This window comes from Erpetoichthys calabaricus, chromosome 9 (assembly GCF_900747795.2).
Source record: "Erpetoichthys calabaricus chromosome 9, fErpCal1.3, whole genome shotgun sequence".
NCBI lineage: Eukaryota > Metazoa > Chordata > Cladistia > Polypteriformes > Polypteridae > Erpetoichthys > Erpetoichthys calabaricus.
Window position 1 is genome coordinate 106,722,231 of NC_041402.2, and position 16,476 is coordinate 106,738,706.

Consider the following 16,476-nt stretch of genomic DNA (forward strand, 5'->3'; position numbering starts at 1 on the left):
CCCATAAAGTGATACTTTTCAAGGGGGTGGCACTAAAGAGAAGGAATCACATTGCATGACAGATGCAGTCAAAATATAGAACCTTTTAATTGAAGAAATTTTGCAAAAGCTTAAACTATGATTTTGACAACATATTTTCAACCATCCAAAGAGGCATTTAGACTTAGTAAAATATCCAGAGGTGTTTGTCAAAAGTTGGATTGCACTGAACACATCTTAGAAAAGGAATAAATAGTAAATATTTTTTGTAAACCAACTACACTTTCTGTTAATGTTAATAATCTCTGTCCACTGACACGTTAAAGTGACTTTTTAAACAATTTTACCATCATTAAACTGCATAATATTTAAACTAATAAATAATAACAATAAAATACTGTACATAATAGTATTACTGATAGTTGCACCATTACTTCAAAGCTTCAAGCCCAGGTGCATTACACAGTATTCACCAAATTAAAATAAAATAAAACAAGTGCAACTATGTGATGACATCTTACCAACTGTACCATCATTTAGGCAAACTGCATTAATATGGACCTTGCTTCAAGCTAAACTATATACATAAATAATAAAACTGCAACTTGCATTTATAATGCTGTTTGTGGTATAGCCCTATGAAAGCGCATTAGGGCCACTGTGAAGAAAAAAAAATATGGACACGGAAGAAAAAAATAAACTATATGTCGAGAATAAATTCGACATGTTGACTTTATTCTTGACATTTCCACTTTAATGTTGACGCTTATAGTCAAGATTAAAGTCGACATTTCCACTTTATTCTCATAGTTTATTTTATAATTAAAGTAGAATGTTGTAAACTAAACTTCATCCTAAAATCAATGTTTAATTTACTAGATTTTCTCAAACCCTGTCATAAGTTAATGCAGCGCATCAAATACTTTATGTTAAGTGTTCCCCGACCCAGTCGTTAATCACTACGCTTCTTAAACTGACTTCCTCCGCACTAAGAGCAGGCGCCTTGCAGCAATCATCGCACAGAATCCATTCACGTCATGATATTCCTGCTCTCTACCAAAACCCCAGTTCCTATCTTTCCTTTTTCTTTCTCCACATTACCAATCACCACACGATAAACGTCTTTGTGAAATTAAAACTAGTTATTAACTTAGCCGACGGAGTGTTCAGAACTTTAAAAATATCTTCGTTATACATGTTTAATTATGCCATCCATTCAGAGTTGCGCCCATCTCTGAACGAGTCGCCAGCACATTGCAGGATGAATTCAAGCAAAACATACACTAGCAAGTACAAAAACAAGTACAACTTGGCTTGTAGTATTATCCAGTAGTATAGAAACAGTATTTACACATCTGACCTTTTAAAACTAAAGTATCTCCAGGCGATGGACGTGACTTCTTTTTTTCGGCAAAAGTTCTTCTGTTGTTCATGTTGAACTTTATCGTTGGCTTCAGTTTCGGAATGCTCTCTGTCCATTTTTCACATTTCACAGAACTTTAATTTATTTGCGCGTTTATTTATTTATTTAATTTTGTCCAAAATAGTCCTCCATATACCTATGCTACCGCCCACTATTTGGTGGTGTAGCAGTGAAAAAGAGCCCTAGTGCAACAAATCTGTGTTTAGCAGTGTGAAAAAGGTCCCCACTTGAACAGTTTCCCGCTGCGCCACGTTCCGAATGTCGTTTAGGCAATTTAAAACAGTGTTGCGGTATAAGAAAAATCCATATCATAAAAAAAATAAAAAACGGTTTTCGGTATGAACCGGTATACCGCCCAGCACTACTACACAGGAGCACTATAAGAGTGAAATGCTTAAGCCCTTCACCTATGGTTCTGCATGTGAGTTGATGGCTGCCGCTGAATTGTTCGGTTGTCGCTTTCAAGTGTACCGAAATGGCCAAGTATTTTACACCTTTGGACAACCACCAATGCCTCTTAAACATCTTAGATTCACAGGTGACGATTTGAGTAGTGGACACTTTGATGTTTATGAATGTTTAAACTCTCAAAAGCTGGATGCGAAGTTATCGATGAAACCCATTTTAATTCAAACGCCTCCAATTTCCAGTAAGGCTCTGCTTCGCAGTGACAATTAATAAGTCTCAGGGACAGACCCTACAAAAGGTTGGCATTGATTTGAGGCGAGATTGCCTTTCACATGGTCAACTATACGTTGCATGCTCAAGAGTAAGCTCAGTGCACAGCTTGGTCATATTACAACCGGAGGGCCGAACTAACAACGTGATATACAAAGAGATCCTTAACAAATAATTATTGGTATATTTTCCCTCAGTTTAAAGAGGTTTACTTTTCTTCTTAATAAAAATTTTAAAGCAGTACATCGCCGCTGCGAAGCGCGGGTATTTTGCTAGTATTATATGTAGTCTTTATTATCCTGCCGCAGCTCTTGCAGCTCCAGTCGCAGCTTCTCGTTTGTCTTGAGCAATCCATTTATTTCTTTCTTCATATTTTTCTGAATGTCTTTCTTGAACTCATTTATGGCCGTGGCCGTGACCACTGTTGCAATCATTTTCTTCAGTTCGGACAAATCGTTTTGGCTTTCGTGCTGAAGTGGCATCCCTCGTTACAGCCGATGCTTCCGGCTCGTGAGGAGTAGATGAATGCGTGGACTGCAAGGCCATTTCTAGTTTCAAGTGATCTTCTGGAATCGGTGAGCTATCATGACCTGCATCACTTGCACCTTTGCTCCCATTTTCACTCTCAACTGGAGATAATGCAGTGGAGCAGGGTCCTGGGAAGTCTGTGCTTTCGCCTGCCTGTTCCAGGTCAGTCTCTGAAAGGCTGTACCTCGCACTTGGGCTTGATGCCTGTCTAGACTTGGGTGTAGTTTTAGGTTTCTTTTCCGTTTCTTTCTGACCCACTTTCTTGTTACTCGTGTTTATATACTGTAGTAGAAACTCCTCGGGTTGGGTAAATACAGAATACCTTGGGGTAATAAGAAATAAGAGAAAAAATAAAGCCGCTGCTAACGGAGCTCCGCTTCAGATGTCCATCTCCTGTAACGGACGAGACCAACTCTGATATATTTTCAAACATAAACGTTGCATTAGATGAATCAAAGATCTACGGGAAATGCCCAACTCAAATGAAGGTTCTATTTTTTTTATTTTCTGGGGCATTCTGTAAATGCCAGAATACTAACAAGTCCTTTTCCTGGTTGTTAACACTCACCGGTTGACCACTTTTTGGAGCATTACAGACGGACCAAGTTTTGTCAGATTTACCGCATATTCTGTAAATTGTTTGACTATTTGGTGGAGATATATGAAATTGTTCAGCCCATTGCTGGCAAACATTTTCAGCATTCTCGGTCTTCCAGTATTGTTTAAATATCCACTTTCGTTGGTCGTTGGTTAAATTGCCAGCCATCTTCACTTAAAGAAAAATCATAAGTAAGAATTCAAAATAATAACAAGAAGAAGAAGAAAGAACCAGGCATGAGGAAGGTTGTCATCTCTTTTTATTTTTATTTTTTTTGCAAAAATGGAGATCCCCACAGCTACCAGATTAGCAGAAGGTATGCTCATTGCAGAAAATGGGCAGCATTATTTATATAGTTGGCTTATTCACACAGAATAAGGCTTCACTGATTGGTTAACACTAGAATTACCAGAGCCTACGAAAAAACTCGTATATCCGGCCCACCTTAAATCGCTTCTTAAATCCGTTCACACCTCTCCGCCAGCATCCTTTGTCCTCTAAATGTGCTGATAAAAGACAAGCTGCCAGCAGCCGGCTATTCCATCCCCCCACCGACTTAGAACGTGAGCGAAGTTTTCCCAGCTCACGCCTTGATTGATTATGTGGGAGTGAAGTGGAGTTTTACAGTGGAAATAAGAGATCATTATTCTAAAGTAATCTGTGTAAACACATTGTTAAAACAGAAACTTTGTCATATTTTAGTAATAAATGTTACAAAATGTAGTAGGCATAAACTATAGAATGTGTAAAGCCCGAGTTCCAAAGATCAAATAAACACTTTCACAAAAGCTTCAAGGACAACATAACAGCCTCCGTGGCGTAGCGCGTTAAGATTTGCATCTTAGAGCACAACAACTCTGCTGCCTCTCAGACCTGAGTTCGATTCCCCGCTAGGGATAAAATGTTGCTTTTTTTTTTTTTCTTTTTAACCTCAAACGGACATAAAATTTATAAATTGGTATGCACTGTCAGTTAATGAGATCGTTATATTTTCATGTGGGATGCTCCTTTTAAAATATTTTTTTAACAATTGAGACTGCAAGTAACAGGAACAACTGTCCTTATAACTGTTATTTTTAAGATCCATAACACACAGACAGACGAGCACTGCGTAATAGGGAGACAGACAGACAGAGATATATAAATAAACAGGGAAGGCACATGTACTGAAAGAAGAAAAAAGATCAACGTGCGTTGTTCCTGTAGCACTGAATGAGCTCACCCGCTCCAACATCACCCCTCCCCCCATCTGACTCTCTAAGTAACAACAACGCACGTTGATCTTTTTTCTTCTTTCAGTACATGTGCCTTCCCTGTTTATTTATATATCTCTGCCTGTCTGTCTCCCTATTACGCAGTGCTCGTCTGTCTGTGTGTTATGGATCTTAAAAATAACAGTTATAAGGACAGTTGTTCCTGTTACTTGCAGTCTCAATTGTTAAAAAAATATTTTAAAAGGAGCATCCCACATGAAAATATAACGATCTCATTAACTGACAGTGCATACCAATTTATAAATTTTATGTCCGTTTGAGGTTAAAAAGAAAAAAAAAAAAAAGTAACATTTTATCCCTAGCGGGGAATCGAACTCAGGTCTGAGAGGCGGCAGAGTTGTTGTGCTCTAAGAGGCAAATCTTAACACGCTACGCCACAGAGGCTGTTGTATTGTCCTTGAAGCTTTTGTGAAAGTGTTTATTTGATCTTTGGAACTCGGGCTTTACACATTCTATAGTTTATGCCTACTACATTTTGTAACATTTATTACTAAAATATGACAAAGTTTCTGTTTTAACAATGTGTTTACACAGATTACTTTAGAATAATGATCTCTTATTTCCACTGTAAAACTCCACTTCACTCCCACATAATCAATCAAGGCGTGAGCTGGGAAAACTTCGCTCACGTTCTAAGTCGGTGGGGGGATGGAATAGCCGGCTGCTGGCAGCTTGTCTTTTATCAGCACATTTAGAGGACAAAGGATGCTGGCGGAGAGGTATGAATGGATTTAAGAAACGATTTAAGGTGGGCCGGATATACGAGTTTTTTCGTAGGCTCTTGTAATTCTAGTGTTAAACCACAGATTTTGCATAGAGCAGTCCAGACACCTCGCTCACAGAGAATAAGGCTTCACTGATTGGTAGGCAAAATGTGTTGTTTAACCAAAGTCCAGGCAACTTGCTCACACAGAATAAGGCTTCACTGTTTGGTTAAACCACTAAATCACATGCTGTACTGTTTGTCTCCTTTATTCTAATTGTTTCTTTACTGTTTCCTGCGTACATGGCATCTAACATGTTTAACTGTTTAGGTTGAAATCACTTCATGTGGGCACGTGCACATCTGACATTGCTTTGTCCACTCCATTCTCCTAACCCTGAGGCTAGCCCCAACCTGAGCCTTGAACCCGGCCAGGCCCAGGGAACTGAGGACCCCCAGTGGCCCCCTTATCAGCCCTTGCCAGGGAAGAACCGAGAGGCCTGGGCAAATCTCCAACCTTTGAAATTTCTCTCCCTCACCCTTGGCAGGGGCTCATTACACTGGTTCTTCCAAGGGAGTCATTGAGGACCCTGACGGCTGACCTTTCCCTCACCCTGCTCTGGTAATTCTGAAAGGTGCTGTGGTAGAAGTTGTCTGTTCCTAGGCAAAAGGGGTTCACCCTCCCCATGGCCACAGGCCCCCGGGAGGCATGGGAGGAACACAATAATTTTTGTACTCGCAGAAAGGTAGGGACGCCTTACTCCCCTCAGGCCAGGCCAGAGGATGGAGACCCAGAGACCCATGTAACTTTGTCTGAAGGGTGGGAGGAACCGTTGGGCCGGAAGCACCGGCCTGAGCCGGCCCACCCAAGGCGCTCCCTCGTTGGACTCTTTGCACCCATTGATCTCATCAGTGGGTCGGTCGTAGTCTCCCGGACTACCGGACCCTGTTAAAATGCTCTTCCAGCCTTCACTCAGAAGATCCCCACCTGCCCAACAACTTTACCCCTACCCAGGAAGACAGAAGAGTCCAACAGTAGGAGGAGAGGTCCAGGAGATGAGAGAAACGAAAAAAAACGCACCCCCATGTCGAAAATTACTGCAAAGCTTAGACCTTCCTCTGTTCATTCACCCCATCTCAGTAAACGCAGATCATTGCACATGAGATTGAGCAATAACAGGTCTGTCATGCCCTTAGGTGACCGGGGCTGCATGCACGCCACACTGAATGGATCAACGTGTGTCTACCTGACACTGAGAGGCGTAGGTAAGCTGTTGAACCCCATTTGTGATGGGGACCGGGGTTTGCAATTGTTCCCCACGAACGAGGAATTCCCTCTAAGTGTGGGTCATAAGCTCACACTGATTAAGTCCCTGCCATTTGTACACACCACCCGTCGCTACCACCGATGGATGGTTTGGTGACATCTTCAGATCAACCTTGCCGTGGTTGCTCGCGGCCTCTGGTGGAGCGGCGAGAGGACAGCTGAATTTCACTATCTAGAGGAAGTTAAAGTAATAACAAGGTTTCCGTAGGTGAACCTGTGGAAGGATTGTTACTGATGCCTCCTGTGATGGGCCCCCCCCCCCCCCCTTCAGAAAGGCGAGGGGCCAGGGAGAACGGGGCGTCCACCAAAGGCACTCTTCCCCATCGACTCTCCTGATGAGTGGCCTTGGAGAGCAAGGGTGGCGGGCGCTACCCTCCCGGGCACCCACCCTGCCCTCTCGCCTCAAGTGAGCTGGGATGATCACAAAGTTGCCTTAACCACCCTTGTCTGCCGGTGGGGTTAAACCGGGCACCTACCTGTATGCTTTGGTAACACAGTTCAATGACCTGGTGCACCTTCCCTCCCCACCCAGTGTGGGGGGAAGCCAACTCAAGGCAACCAGGCCCCCTGTGCCACCCCACCTCAGTGCCTCTTGTTCCTCCTTGTTGGGCCTTTGACAGACACAGAGAGAGAGACTACTCTTGGTGGTGGATCACTTAGCTTGTGCATCGATGAAGGACGCAGCTAGTTGAGAGAACTAATGTGAATTGCAGTGCACATTGATCATTAACACTTCGAAAGCACCTTGCGGCCCCGGGTCGCCTTTCTGATCAATCGCCACACTGCTCCCTGCAGTCAGCGCAGCTGGGGAGTTTGCAGGAACCCAGCGTCCTCTGTCCCCCAAGAATCAGACTTGTCGTGCAGTGACGTTACCTTTGCTCGGGCAGAGAAGGGAACCGGTCAGTGAGAAGGACTGGTCATCCCTACGACCTCTGCATGCTCCCGGGGGGAGCAGGGGCGTCTTCCAGTAGGGCATGCCAGCACCTGCTCACAGAGATAGAACCCGGCGCGGTTTCCTGACCGTGTCTGGAATGGGGGAATCCAGCTTCCCACCATCCGACTCAGACCTCAATTTGGATGTGATGACACACTGAATTTAAGCATATTACTATGTGGAGGAAAAGAAACTAACCAGGATTCCCTCACTAATGGCAAGTAAAGAGGGAAGAGCCCAGTGCTGAATCCCCGCCCACTCCTACCCGGGCACAGGAAATGTGACGTACAGGAGACTGCCTTCCCAGCGTCGAGCATGTGTCAGAGTCCCTTCTGATCAACACTAAACCCATGGATGGTGTGAGGCCAGTGGTGGTCCTTTTCATGCCGGGATCAGGTCTCCCCAGAGTCAGTTTGTTTGGGAATGCAGCCCAAAGTGGGTGTTAAACTTCATACAAGCCTAATACGAGCACAAGACCGATAGCCAACAAGTTCTGTAAAGGAAAGTTGAAAAGAACTTTCAAGAGAGAGTTCAGGAGGGTGTGAACCCACCAAGAGCTAAACGGGTGGGGTCTGTGCTGTCCAACTGGAAGATTCAACCCAGCAGGTTGAATGTTGTCGGAGCGTGAACGTGAGTGAGAGAATAAAACTGAAAAAAAAAAAAAACGCTAACTTTGACAAGTACTATAAATTTACACCGGCTGTTACAGATGCAAATCAAATGTATGTTTTTATTGTATAATATTAACAATAAGAGCAGCTCACTACTCAAAACGGTAAATTTGGGAAGCAGCTGGTATCGAACCCATGACCTCTTGATTGGGAGTCAGCGGTTTTTACTATTGAACCATGCAAACTGTCTTATAAATAGTCTACCCTAACCTGCTTTCTTTTTCTTTGGTTATATTCTTGAATAAAAGTGCACTTGTTTTGTTATATTTGTGCCTTTTGTGAAAGAGTTTATTTGATATTTGGACTTCAGGCTTCACACATTATACACTTCATGTCTACATTTTGTCAATTATTACTAAAACATGAAAAACGTTTGTTTTAACAATGTGTTTACATGGATTGTTTTAGACACGGAACACACATGAAATGCATGTACAGTATTCCAAATAATGATATATTGTTTACCCAATACAACTCCAGGCAACTCACACGCAGGTTGTTTTCCGATTTGAGGTCTTAGCTCCTCGGAAATAAGTTTGTTTAAATTGCGGCGTTTTAATTAACCGGGATTTAAATAATTATAAATTAAAAAGGCGTTATCCCCCCCAGCATGCAAAATGACGGTTTAGAAAATTACATGAGATCGAAGGATAAACTTAGCTCTTATTTAATGTCGGCTTACGCTGCAAAAGTAACGGAGGAAACACACCGCAATACTCAGTCCAAGGGTGGGGGCCTTGCATGTGGAGTTTGCAGTCATCGTCACAACGCAGGAAGGATTTCTCGGACCAATTCGACGTGGTCTCCTGTAGTCCGGCCGTCGAGTTTCCCAATAGCTGGCAATCCTCCAAGATGCTTTATAGTGTGTTCTCCACGTGCAAGCCCCCAAATGGCACAGAGCCCATTTCCAAACAAGGGTACAAAAGTTTAGCTGACATCAGTAGGTTTTAAATAACACTCATTCTTCCTTTAGGCCGACACAGTTCTCCAGCTGTCCCTGCTTGTCTTATCCTAATGCTTGGCCCAGCAATTCTGAGTGCTGGCACTCTGTGCTAAATCTGGCTCAACTCTGCATGCTTTACAGAGAAGAAATGAATTTATACAGTTTAAACAGATAAAGTGACAATTAATTATAATATTATAACAAGATTCATATAACAGACCACCCTTTGTCACTCTATCTGTGACAAAACAAGTCCTGAGGATCTTATCCACAAAGCAAAAGGTACTCGATCCCCCTCTACAATGTAAACCGCTCCTCAAGAATGTTTGTAAAGACGTGGAGTGTACTGCCGATCTAGCTCCTGCTTCACCCGTTTAATACGCAAATGTAGGTAAATATTTGTAATGGTGAAAATTATAATAATGATAACTAACAGTACAACTGGATGAACAAATACATTTAAAATAGTGTTACTAGATGGTGACCACTTAGTGAAAAAATCCCACCAGTGATGTGTGGATATTTCCTCAATTTCTTCTGCAGAGGCAATTACTTTCTTTTCATCAGTTTTCAATCTTACTAGTAGGTCCCTTGCTTTTTGTAACGTTACATTAAAAAGATGTTCATATTGTTTAGCATGCTCTAAAATTGCTTTATATTTAGGTAATTCTATTTCATAGGCAAAGTGTAAGTGGAGGAATGGGTCAGCTTCTGCTTCCCAATGTATATCCTCCCATGTAGTTAAAACGTAAGTCCTTCCATAATAGTCATCTCGTATAGTACTAACATTGGTGCGACAGGATACCCCTGGGCCCTTGTAATGGGTGCCATCACTCCAAGTTATGTTATTTATTGTCACTGCACATGCAGAAGTGGTATCAGTTTGAAACACTTCAGTGGAATTTACTGCCCACCATGCTCCTCCTAGTAAAACAGGTAGAACATGGAACGGACACCAAATATTGTCATCTTCAGCGGTGGTTGCTACCTGAAATACAGCTTGGCATATTGATTCTTGACACATGAAGGACTTTGGCTGCAACCACTAATCTAATGGTAATTTTAATTCCTTTCTCCAGTGTTGGGGGTATTTGAATCCCCAATCTGTCTTAAAATTTAAATACTGCTGTATAGCAATAATTTGTTTTAAATAACATGCTGATTCTATATCTATGGCCCATTGGCTTTGCAAACCAGTCCATAAAGACTCATTTAACCATCCATGGTGGGTCTTCCATAAAAGCAACTCCTGTAAATGTCTGTCTTCCAACTCTGGCCCCCAATGAGCCAAAGTTTGCAAACTGCTAGCTTGTTTTACACCAATAGATGATATTTTGTTATATATTGCGGCTATATCAGCAGTATTAAGAGACCCTAGACCTAAACCTCCTACTCCTAAACCAGTTCCTATAGCCCCCCAAATGTCTCGCTGTGGCCTTCGTTTTACTTCTACCTTATGAGGAGGCCATAAAGATTGTATGTTTCTACAGTTATATGTTGCATCTGTACTGCGTGGTACTATATTTTCTCCTTTTGGAAAATCATAACGTTTTATATCAAACCCACTAACATTAATGTCAAGTGCTATAGTAATTATTTTATGTGCTATCCTAGCTTTTTTACAACCTTTCATTTGTCTGAGTAGTGTTGCATTAAATGGATAACCATTTCCTCTTCTAGTCTTATGAATTTCCCATAACATTACAGGTACTTTTACATTTGTTGTTGATTCCCTTTTAAACACATACAATATTACATCATTCTCAGGTGTTGACATTGCAGTCAATTGTTGTCCCCCTTCAATTGTCCAACATTTATCTCCATTAGAATCAGGTTTACAATTCATCATAGCCATCCAGACAGATACATTATTATGCACATTCACAGTTATTTCAGTGTCTTCATAAGTCATAATAGGTAAAGGTAACAGTTCAGGATATTCCAGTTTCATGGAAAACGGAGCCGTAGGTGTCTTGTCTCGTAACTGCCAGGTACAGTTCTTGGTAAGAGTGACGTTCAGTATCACATACTTTTCTGTTCCTGGCTTGTCAGCAGCCCAAAAAACTTTATTGTAGGGGGTGCATCGGCTCCATCCAGTCCATAAACCATCTGTACTGATTATTCCACACGTGAGGATAATCTGTGTAAGGGAAAGCAGAGGGGCGACTGAGAGCCCATTAAAAGAACCATTCTAGTGTCTCCTGGTCCTGCAGCTATTATTTCTCCTGCTCTAGGCTTTTGCCCTGGTGTTAATACCCATACCTTCCCTCCAATTTCTCCTTTAAACTGTTCAATACTGACTAAAACAGGTGTTATTTTTTCTATGTGCAATTTACATATGGCCTGTCCTTCAGCTATGTGTATGTCTTGACTGCCTTGATTTGCTAACACTAAACACCATTCATTTAAACAGATATCTAATGTCTCTGTTAGGCATGCATCTGGCACAAGCATTTCAACATTTATTCTAACCTCCCAGTCCTGTGGCCACTGACCTGTTATTCCCAAGCTTAGCTTTTCCGATGAGTTTAACTTGATTATGAGTGACTTAGGTGCCCTAACCAATAACCCTGTGGGAGTTAATTCGTTGTTTGCCAGTGGGCTAATTGTTGTCAGGCGGAGGGCACACACAGGTGGCTCTCCTCCGACATTTTGATGTCTCATAAATGGTGTGGACCCAGCCAACGGACGATTATTGAGGTTAAATAAGGCTTGCTTTAAAACTTTAGTCCAGCCTTTAAGATGAGTATGCCCAGTTAGTTTTTTAACTTGTTCTTTCAAAAGGCCATTCATTCTCTCAATAAGCCCTGCTGCCTGTGGGTGATAAGTGATATGTAAAGTCCACTGAATTCCAGCTCCTTGAGCCCACTCTTGTACATCTTTCCCAGCAAAGTGGCTTCCTTGATCACTTTGGATTTCTTCGGGCACTCCATATGCTTGGATTAAATGGCTTAGTCCATTAAGCGTAGCTTTTTGGTCAGCTCTTATTGATGGATAAGCTTGTAAAAGTCCAGAATAAGTGTCTACTGCAGTCAAGGCATACAGTTGTCTATTTTCTCGTGGCAGTGGCCCAATGTAGTCCACTTGCCAAATTTGTCCTGGTCCAATTCCTCTCTTCTGTTTACCAGTTGCCTTCTTCTGTAGGGGCCATTGTTTTACTTCTGTACAGGTAGAGCAATTGTTCACTATTTGTTTAACAATATCATTAGTGACTGGTATACATCGCTGATGACACCATTGATATGTTTTTTCCACTCCCATATGTCCTGAAGTTTCATGCGCCCATTTTGCTAATGATATTAACGAAGGCTTGATTACGTTTACCTCAGCATAGTGGCACAGGTCATCATCCTCTGTATTGGCTTCGTCCTGTTTGATTTCTCGAACAGCAGCTATCATATCAGCTTGTTGGTTATAAATCCTTTCAAGGGATGTCAATGGGGCATGGGCATCTACATGACCAATGAGGGTCTCCCCTCTTGTACCCATTGTCCAAAGCTTCTCCCACAATTCTGTGCCACCCCATAGTTCTCTTCCATGAATAGTCCAAGCAGCCCTTTTCCACATGGTTATCCAAACTGTTAGTCCTTGAAAAACTGCCCAGCTATCCGTATAAACAACAAGAGGGAAGCTCTGATTTTCTGTTAATGCCATAGCGACAGCAATAAGTTCAGCCCATTGGCTTGATTTACCTTCTCCCTGTTGATGGAGGATGGTCTCAGTGTGAGGCTGATAAGCTACTGCTCTCCAAAGCCGTTTTCCGCCTTCTACAGTTGCGGATCCGTCTGTAAACCAGCTGTTCTCCTGTTGCACTGGTGTCAGATGATCGTATGCTGGGGCTTCTTTAAAGGGCGACTCCATGACAGGCACAACAGGTGGTGAGTCATCTGGATTCTCATATATCACAGCCCCTGCCATGGCCCCTTGTAATGCACTCGTATCTTTTCTTTCAAAGTGTGCTCTTGCTTGCAAATACCATTTCCATTTGCATAAAGTTTGATTTTGGGCAGCGCCTGCTCTCGCTCCCAGACCATTGTCTCTAACCCACCCAGCAATAGGCAAGTTAGTGCGTAGCTTTACCGGAGCAGGACCTGTCTGTCTCTCAGTGTGCAAAAGGGCCCAGTATGCTGTAAGGAGCTGCTTTTCAAGTGGTGTATATTTAGTCTGTGATCCTGTCAGCTGTTGGCTCCAAAAGCCTATCGGGACACGTTTACTTCCATGCTTTTGCCACAAACTCCACATAGCAATGTTGTTCAATTCTGTAGCTTCAAGTTCAAAAGGCAAATCAGCTTTTAAAGGTCCCAATCCTTGGTGTTGGACTAAAGCTTCTTTAGCGGCCTCAAAAGCAGCTTGTTGTTTTTCTGTCCATTCGAACTGTGCTTTTTTCTTGACAACATCATGTATTGGTCTTAAAATTAGTCCCAAATGTGGCACAAAAGCTCTCCAAAAACCCATTAGTCCCACAAAGGATTGAGCTTCTTTTTTATTAGTGGGGGCCTGTAACTTATGCAAAGAGTCAATTACTTTTTGGGGCACTCGTTTTTCTGGTCCAAACCACATCATGCCCAGAAATTTAACTTCTCTGGTGGGTCCTTGGATTTTGTCTTTATTTATGGCCCATCCTCTGCTCTCCATGTGCGTTATTAAAGCAGGCAATGCTTTGGTTACTGATGATTCATCTCCAGTTAACATTATATCATCCACATAATGAAAGCATCGTACCTTCTCCAACTCTGGGCAGGTAGCCAGGTCTCTTGCTACAAGTCCATGGCATAACGTAGGGCTGTGTAGGTATCCCTGTGGCAGTACTTGGAAAGTGTATTGTCTGTCCTTCCAGGTAAATGCAAACTGATCTTGACTTTGGGTTGCAATTGGAATAGAGAAAAAAGCATTAGCCAGGTCGATGACAGCATGCCACTCTCCTGCATTAGCCATGATGTCTTCTACGATAGTAACAATATCAGGAACTGCAGCAGTCAATTGCGGTGCTTTAGCATTCAGACCTCTGTAATCTATCGTCATCCTCCATGAACCATCCGGTTTTCTGACTGGCCACACAGGAGAATTGAAAGGGCTAACTGCAGGTCGAATAATTCCTACCCGCAGTAACTCTTCCACTGTTTCTCCTATTTCTTGCAAACCTCCTGGCAAACGATACTGCTTTAAATTTACAGGGGTGTCAGGTACTGGGATTTCTAAAGGGGTCCATTTAGCCTTTCCTCTTACTATTACTTTAACTGCTCTACACATTAAATTACGAATCCCAAAAGAAAATGTTCCCCATTTTGTTTGTAATGACTTTCCTGTAAGAATATCTATCCCCAGAATATATTCAGGCAATTCTGAAACTAGCACATTAGCTTTAAAAGAGGGTGACCTTCCTAGTGCTAAGTGTACTGTGATTAGTTTCGCCTGTATATCTGAGCCCCCGTATCCATTTACATTTACAATTGGTCCTGAAAAGTTTTGTGGATTCCCATGAATTAAAGTTACTTCTGCCCCAGTGTCCATAAGTGCCATAACCTGATGTGGTTTTCTTCCTTTACCCCAGTAAATTGTTAGCGGGACGTACGGGCGTCGGTCTCCTGTATGAATGAGCCGTACCTCCCCGCCTACAGGAGACCTGCCATCCCCTCAATACGTCGGTCGGGGTGTGCGCCACACTTTTGGAAGGTTAAAATATCGTCTCGATTTTTTTTCAAAGTGTGTCTTTTCCGGCTCGCTAGGCGGTGCAGTAGGAGTAGTTATTTCCTCTCCTTTTTTTATGCTTTTTCAGAGCTTGCCATTTCTGAAAAAGTTCTGCAGTTTCTTTGCCATCGATATCCCTTCTATTTACCCCTGCTTGTAGTAGATCATGAACTATCCTTCCACGGCGTACAGTTAGTATATCATTTTCTTCTATGGCTCTGACTGGTCTCGGTCCGGTAGATGTCGACACCGTAGCACCTAATTCATCTAACTGACTCAATAGCGTAGTAACGTCCCATACTGTCTGTTGATTAGCTCCGGCGAGCATAGATAATAGAGCCCCTTTTAACAAACTCGGTGCGTTTTTTATTAGACGGCTGCGCATACCAGCAGTGAATGCCTCAGCATCAGGGCCAGCAAACGCGACTCCTGGTGTGACTTTATAAATAGCTGATTGCACACCCATTTCTCGCAGCTGCTGAATTGCTTCAGGAGCTGTCCGCCAGGGTCTATCAATCTCGTCCAAGTCTCTAGCATCTGGATATGCATTTTGTACAGCATTCACCACCCATTCTACTATTGATACGATCGTTTGATTTTGTATTCCTCGTAACACATTCCTTATTTTAGGATTCGTAGTGATAGAGCCTAAATTTTTAATTTCTGCATTTGTCAAATGACAACTATCACTACCTTCATCCCAGATACGTAATACCCATTGCATCAAGCTCTCGCCTGACTTCTGCCTATACTGTTAACCAATTTCTAGAAACTCTGTTTGTGTAAAATCTCGTACGGTTCGCGTTACCCTCTGCGGTCCGCCTAAATTTGCTTTGGCCTTATTTTGAACAACCGGTCTTGCATCTATTATGTCAAAGTTATTATTTCTATCATTTATCTCGTCTGATTCCATGCCATCTTCCCCTAAAACATCATCGTCACTGTCTGAGTTATATATAGTGCCGTCCCATGTTTCTGGGTTCCAATCGCTGTGCATTATAGCTCTTATTTTAAAAGAGGAAATGGGATGTTTTTTTCCTAGTTTCCGCCTTCTAGCCTGCACCAAACATACAGCTAAAGCAGTGCATTTATTCTCCCACCCATCCGCACGGGACGCAGCATTTTCCATGCATTCTCGAGAGATACTTTGCTTTTCTTGTAGCTGTTCCACTTCTCGTTTAAGTTCCCCACACTCTATGACCATACTTTGAACTTTATGGTCTAACTCGCGTATTGCGGTTAATAAAAGCCAGCCTAATTCACCGGCGGCTATTCGTTCCTTTTTACCCCTACGTTCTAGCCCAAGTTCCAAAACCACCTTTTGGACATTTGAAGGATTAACTTCTCCTTCTAGCTCGGGCCACGCACTTGGGGCCGTATATGTATTAAATAACTCAGCTACGGGCGTCCATGACAGTGCGCGCGACCAACCCGGTATACGCAATGGTGCGTTGCTGAGACCTTCCTCGCCGGCATTTTTTAGAGCATATTTATTAAATATATTATACATTATAAATATATATATATGGTTTATTAATATAGCCACAATCCTGCTCGCAGCGCCAGAATGTTTTCCGATTTGAGGTCTTAGCTCCTCGGAAATAAGTTCGTTTAAATTGCGGCGTTTTAATTAACCGGGATTTAAATAATTATAAATTACAAAGGCGTTATCCCCCCCCAGCATGCAAAATGACGGTTTAGAAAATTACATGAGATCGAAGGATAATCTT

The 16,476-nt window shown here is 42.4% G+C and overlaps 2 protein-coding genes across 2 annotated transcripts in view; one reads left to right on the forward strand and one right to left on the reverse strand.

Annotated features, from left to right (window-relative positions):
- LOC114658035 (mixed lineage kinase domain-like protein) overlaps positions 1–16,476 on the forward strand; it is a 126,607-nt gene that overhangs the window by 23,541 nt on the left and 86,590 nt on the right. The window lies entirely within an intron of this gene.
- LOC127529222 (uncharacterized) lies at positions 10,959–14,578 on the reverse strand. Its single transcript, XM_051932224.1, has 2 exons — positions 11,554–14,578; positions 10,959–11,198 (listed from the first exon to the last, which is right to left on the reverse strand). The coding sequence occupies exons 1-2, from the start codon at positions 14,576–14,578 to the stop codon at positions 11,125–11,127; spliced, it is 3,099 nt and encodes a 1,032-aa protein (XP_051788184.1). The 3' UTR covers positions 10,959–11,124.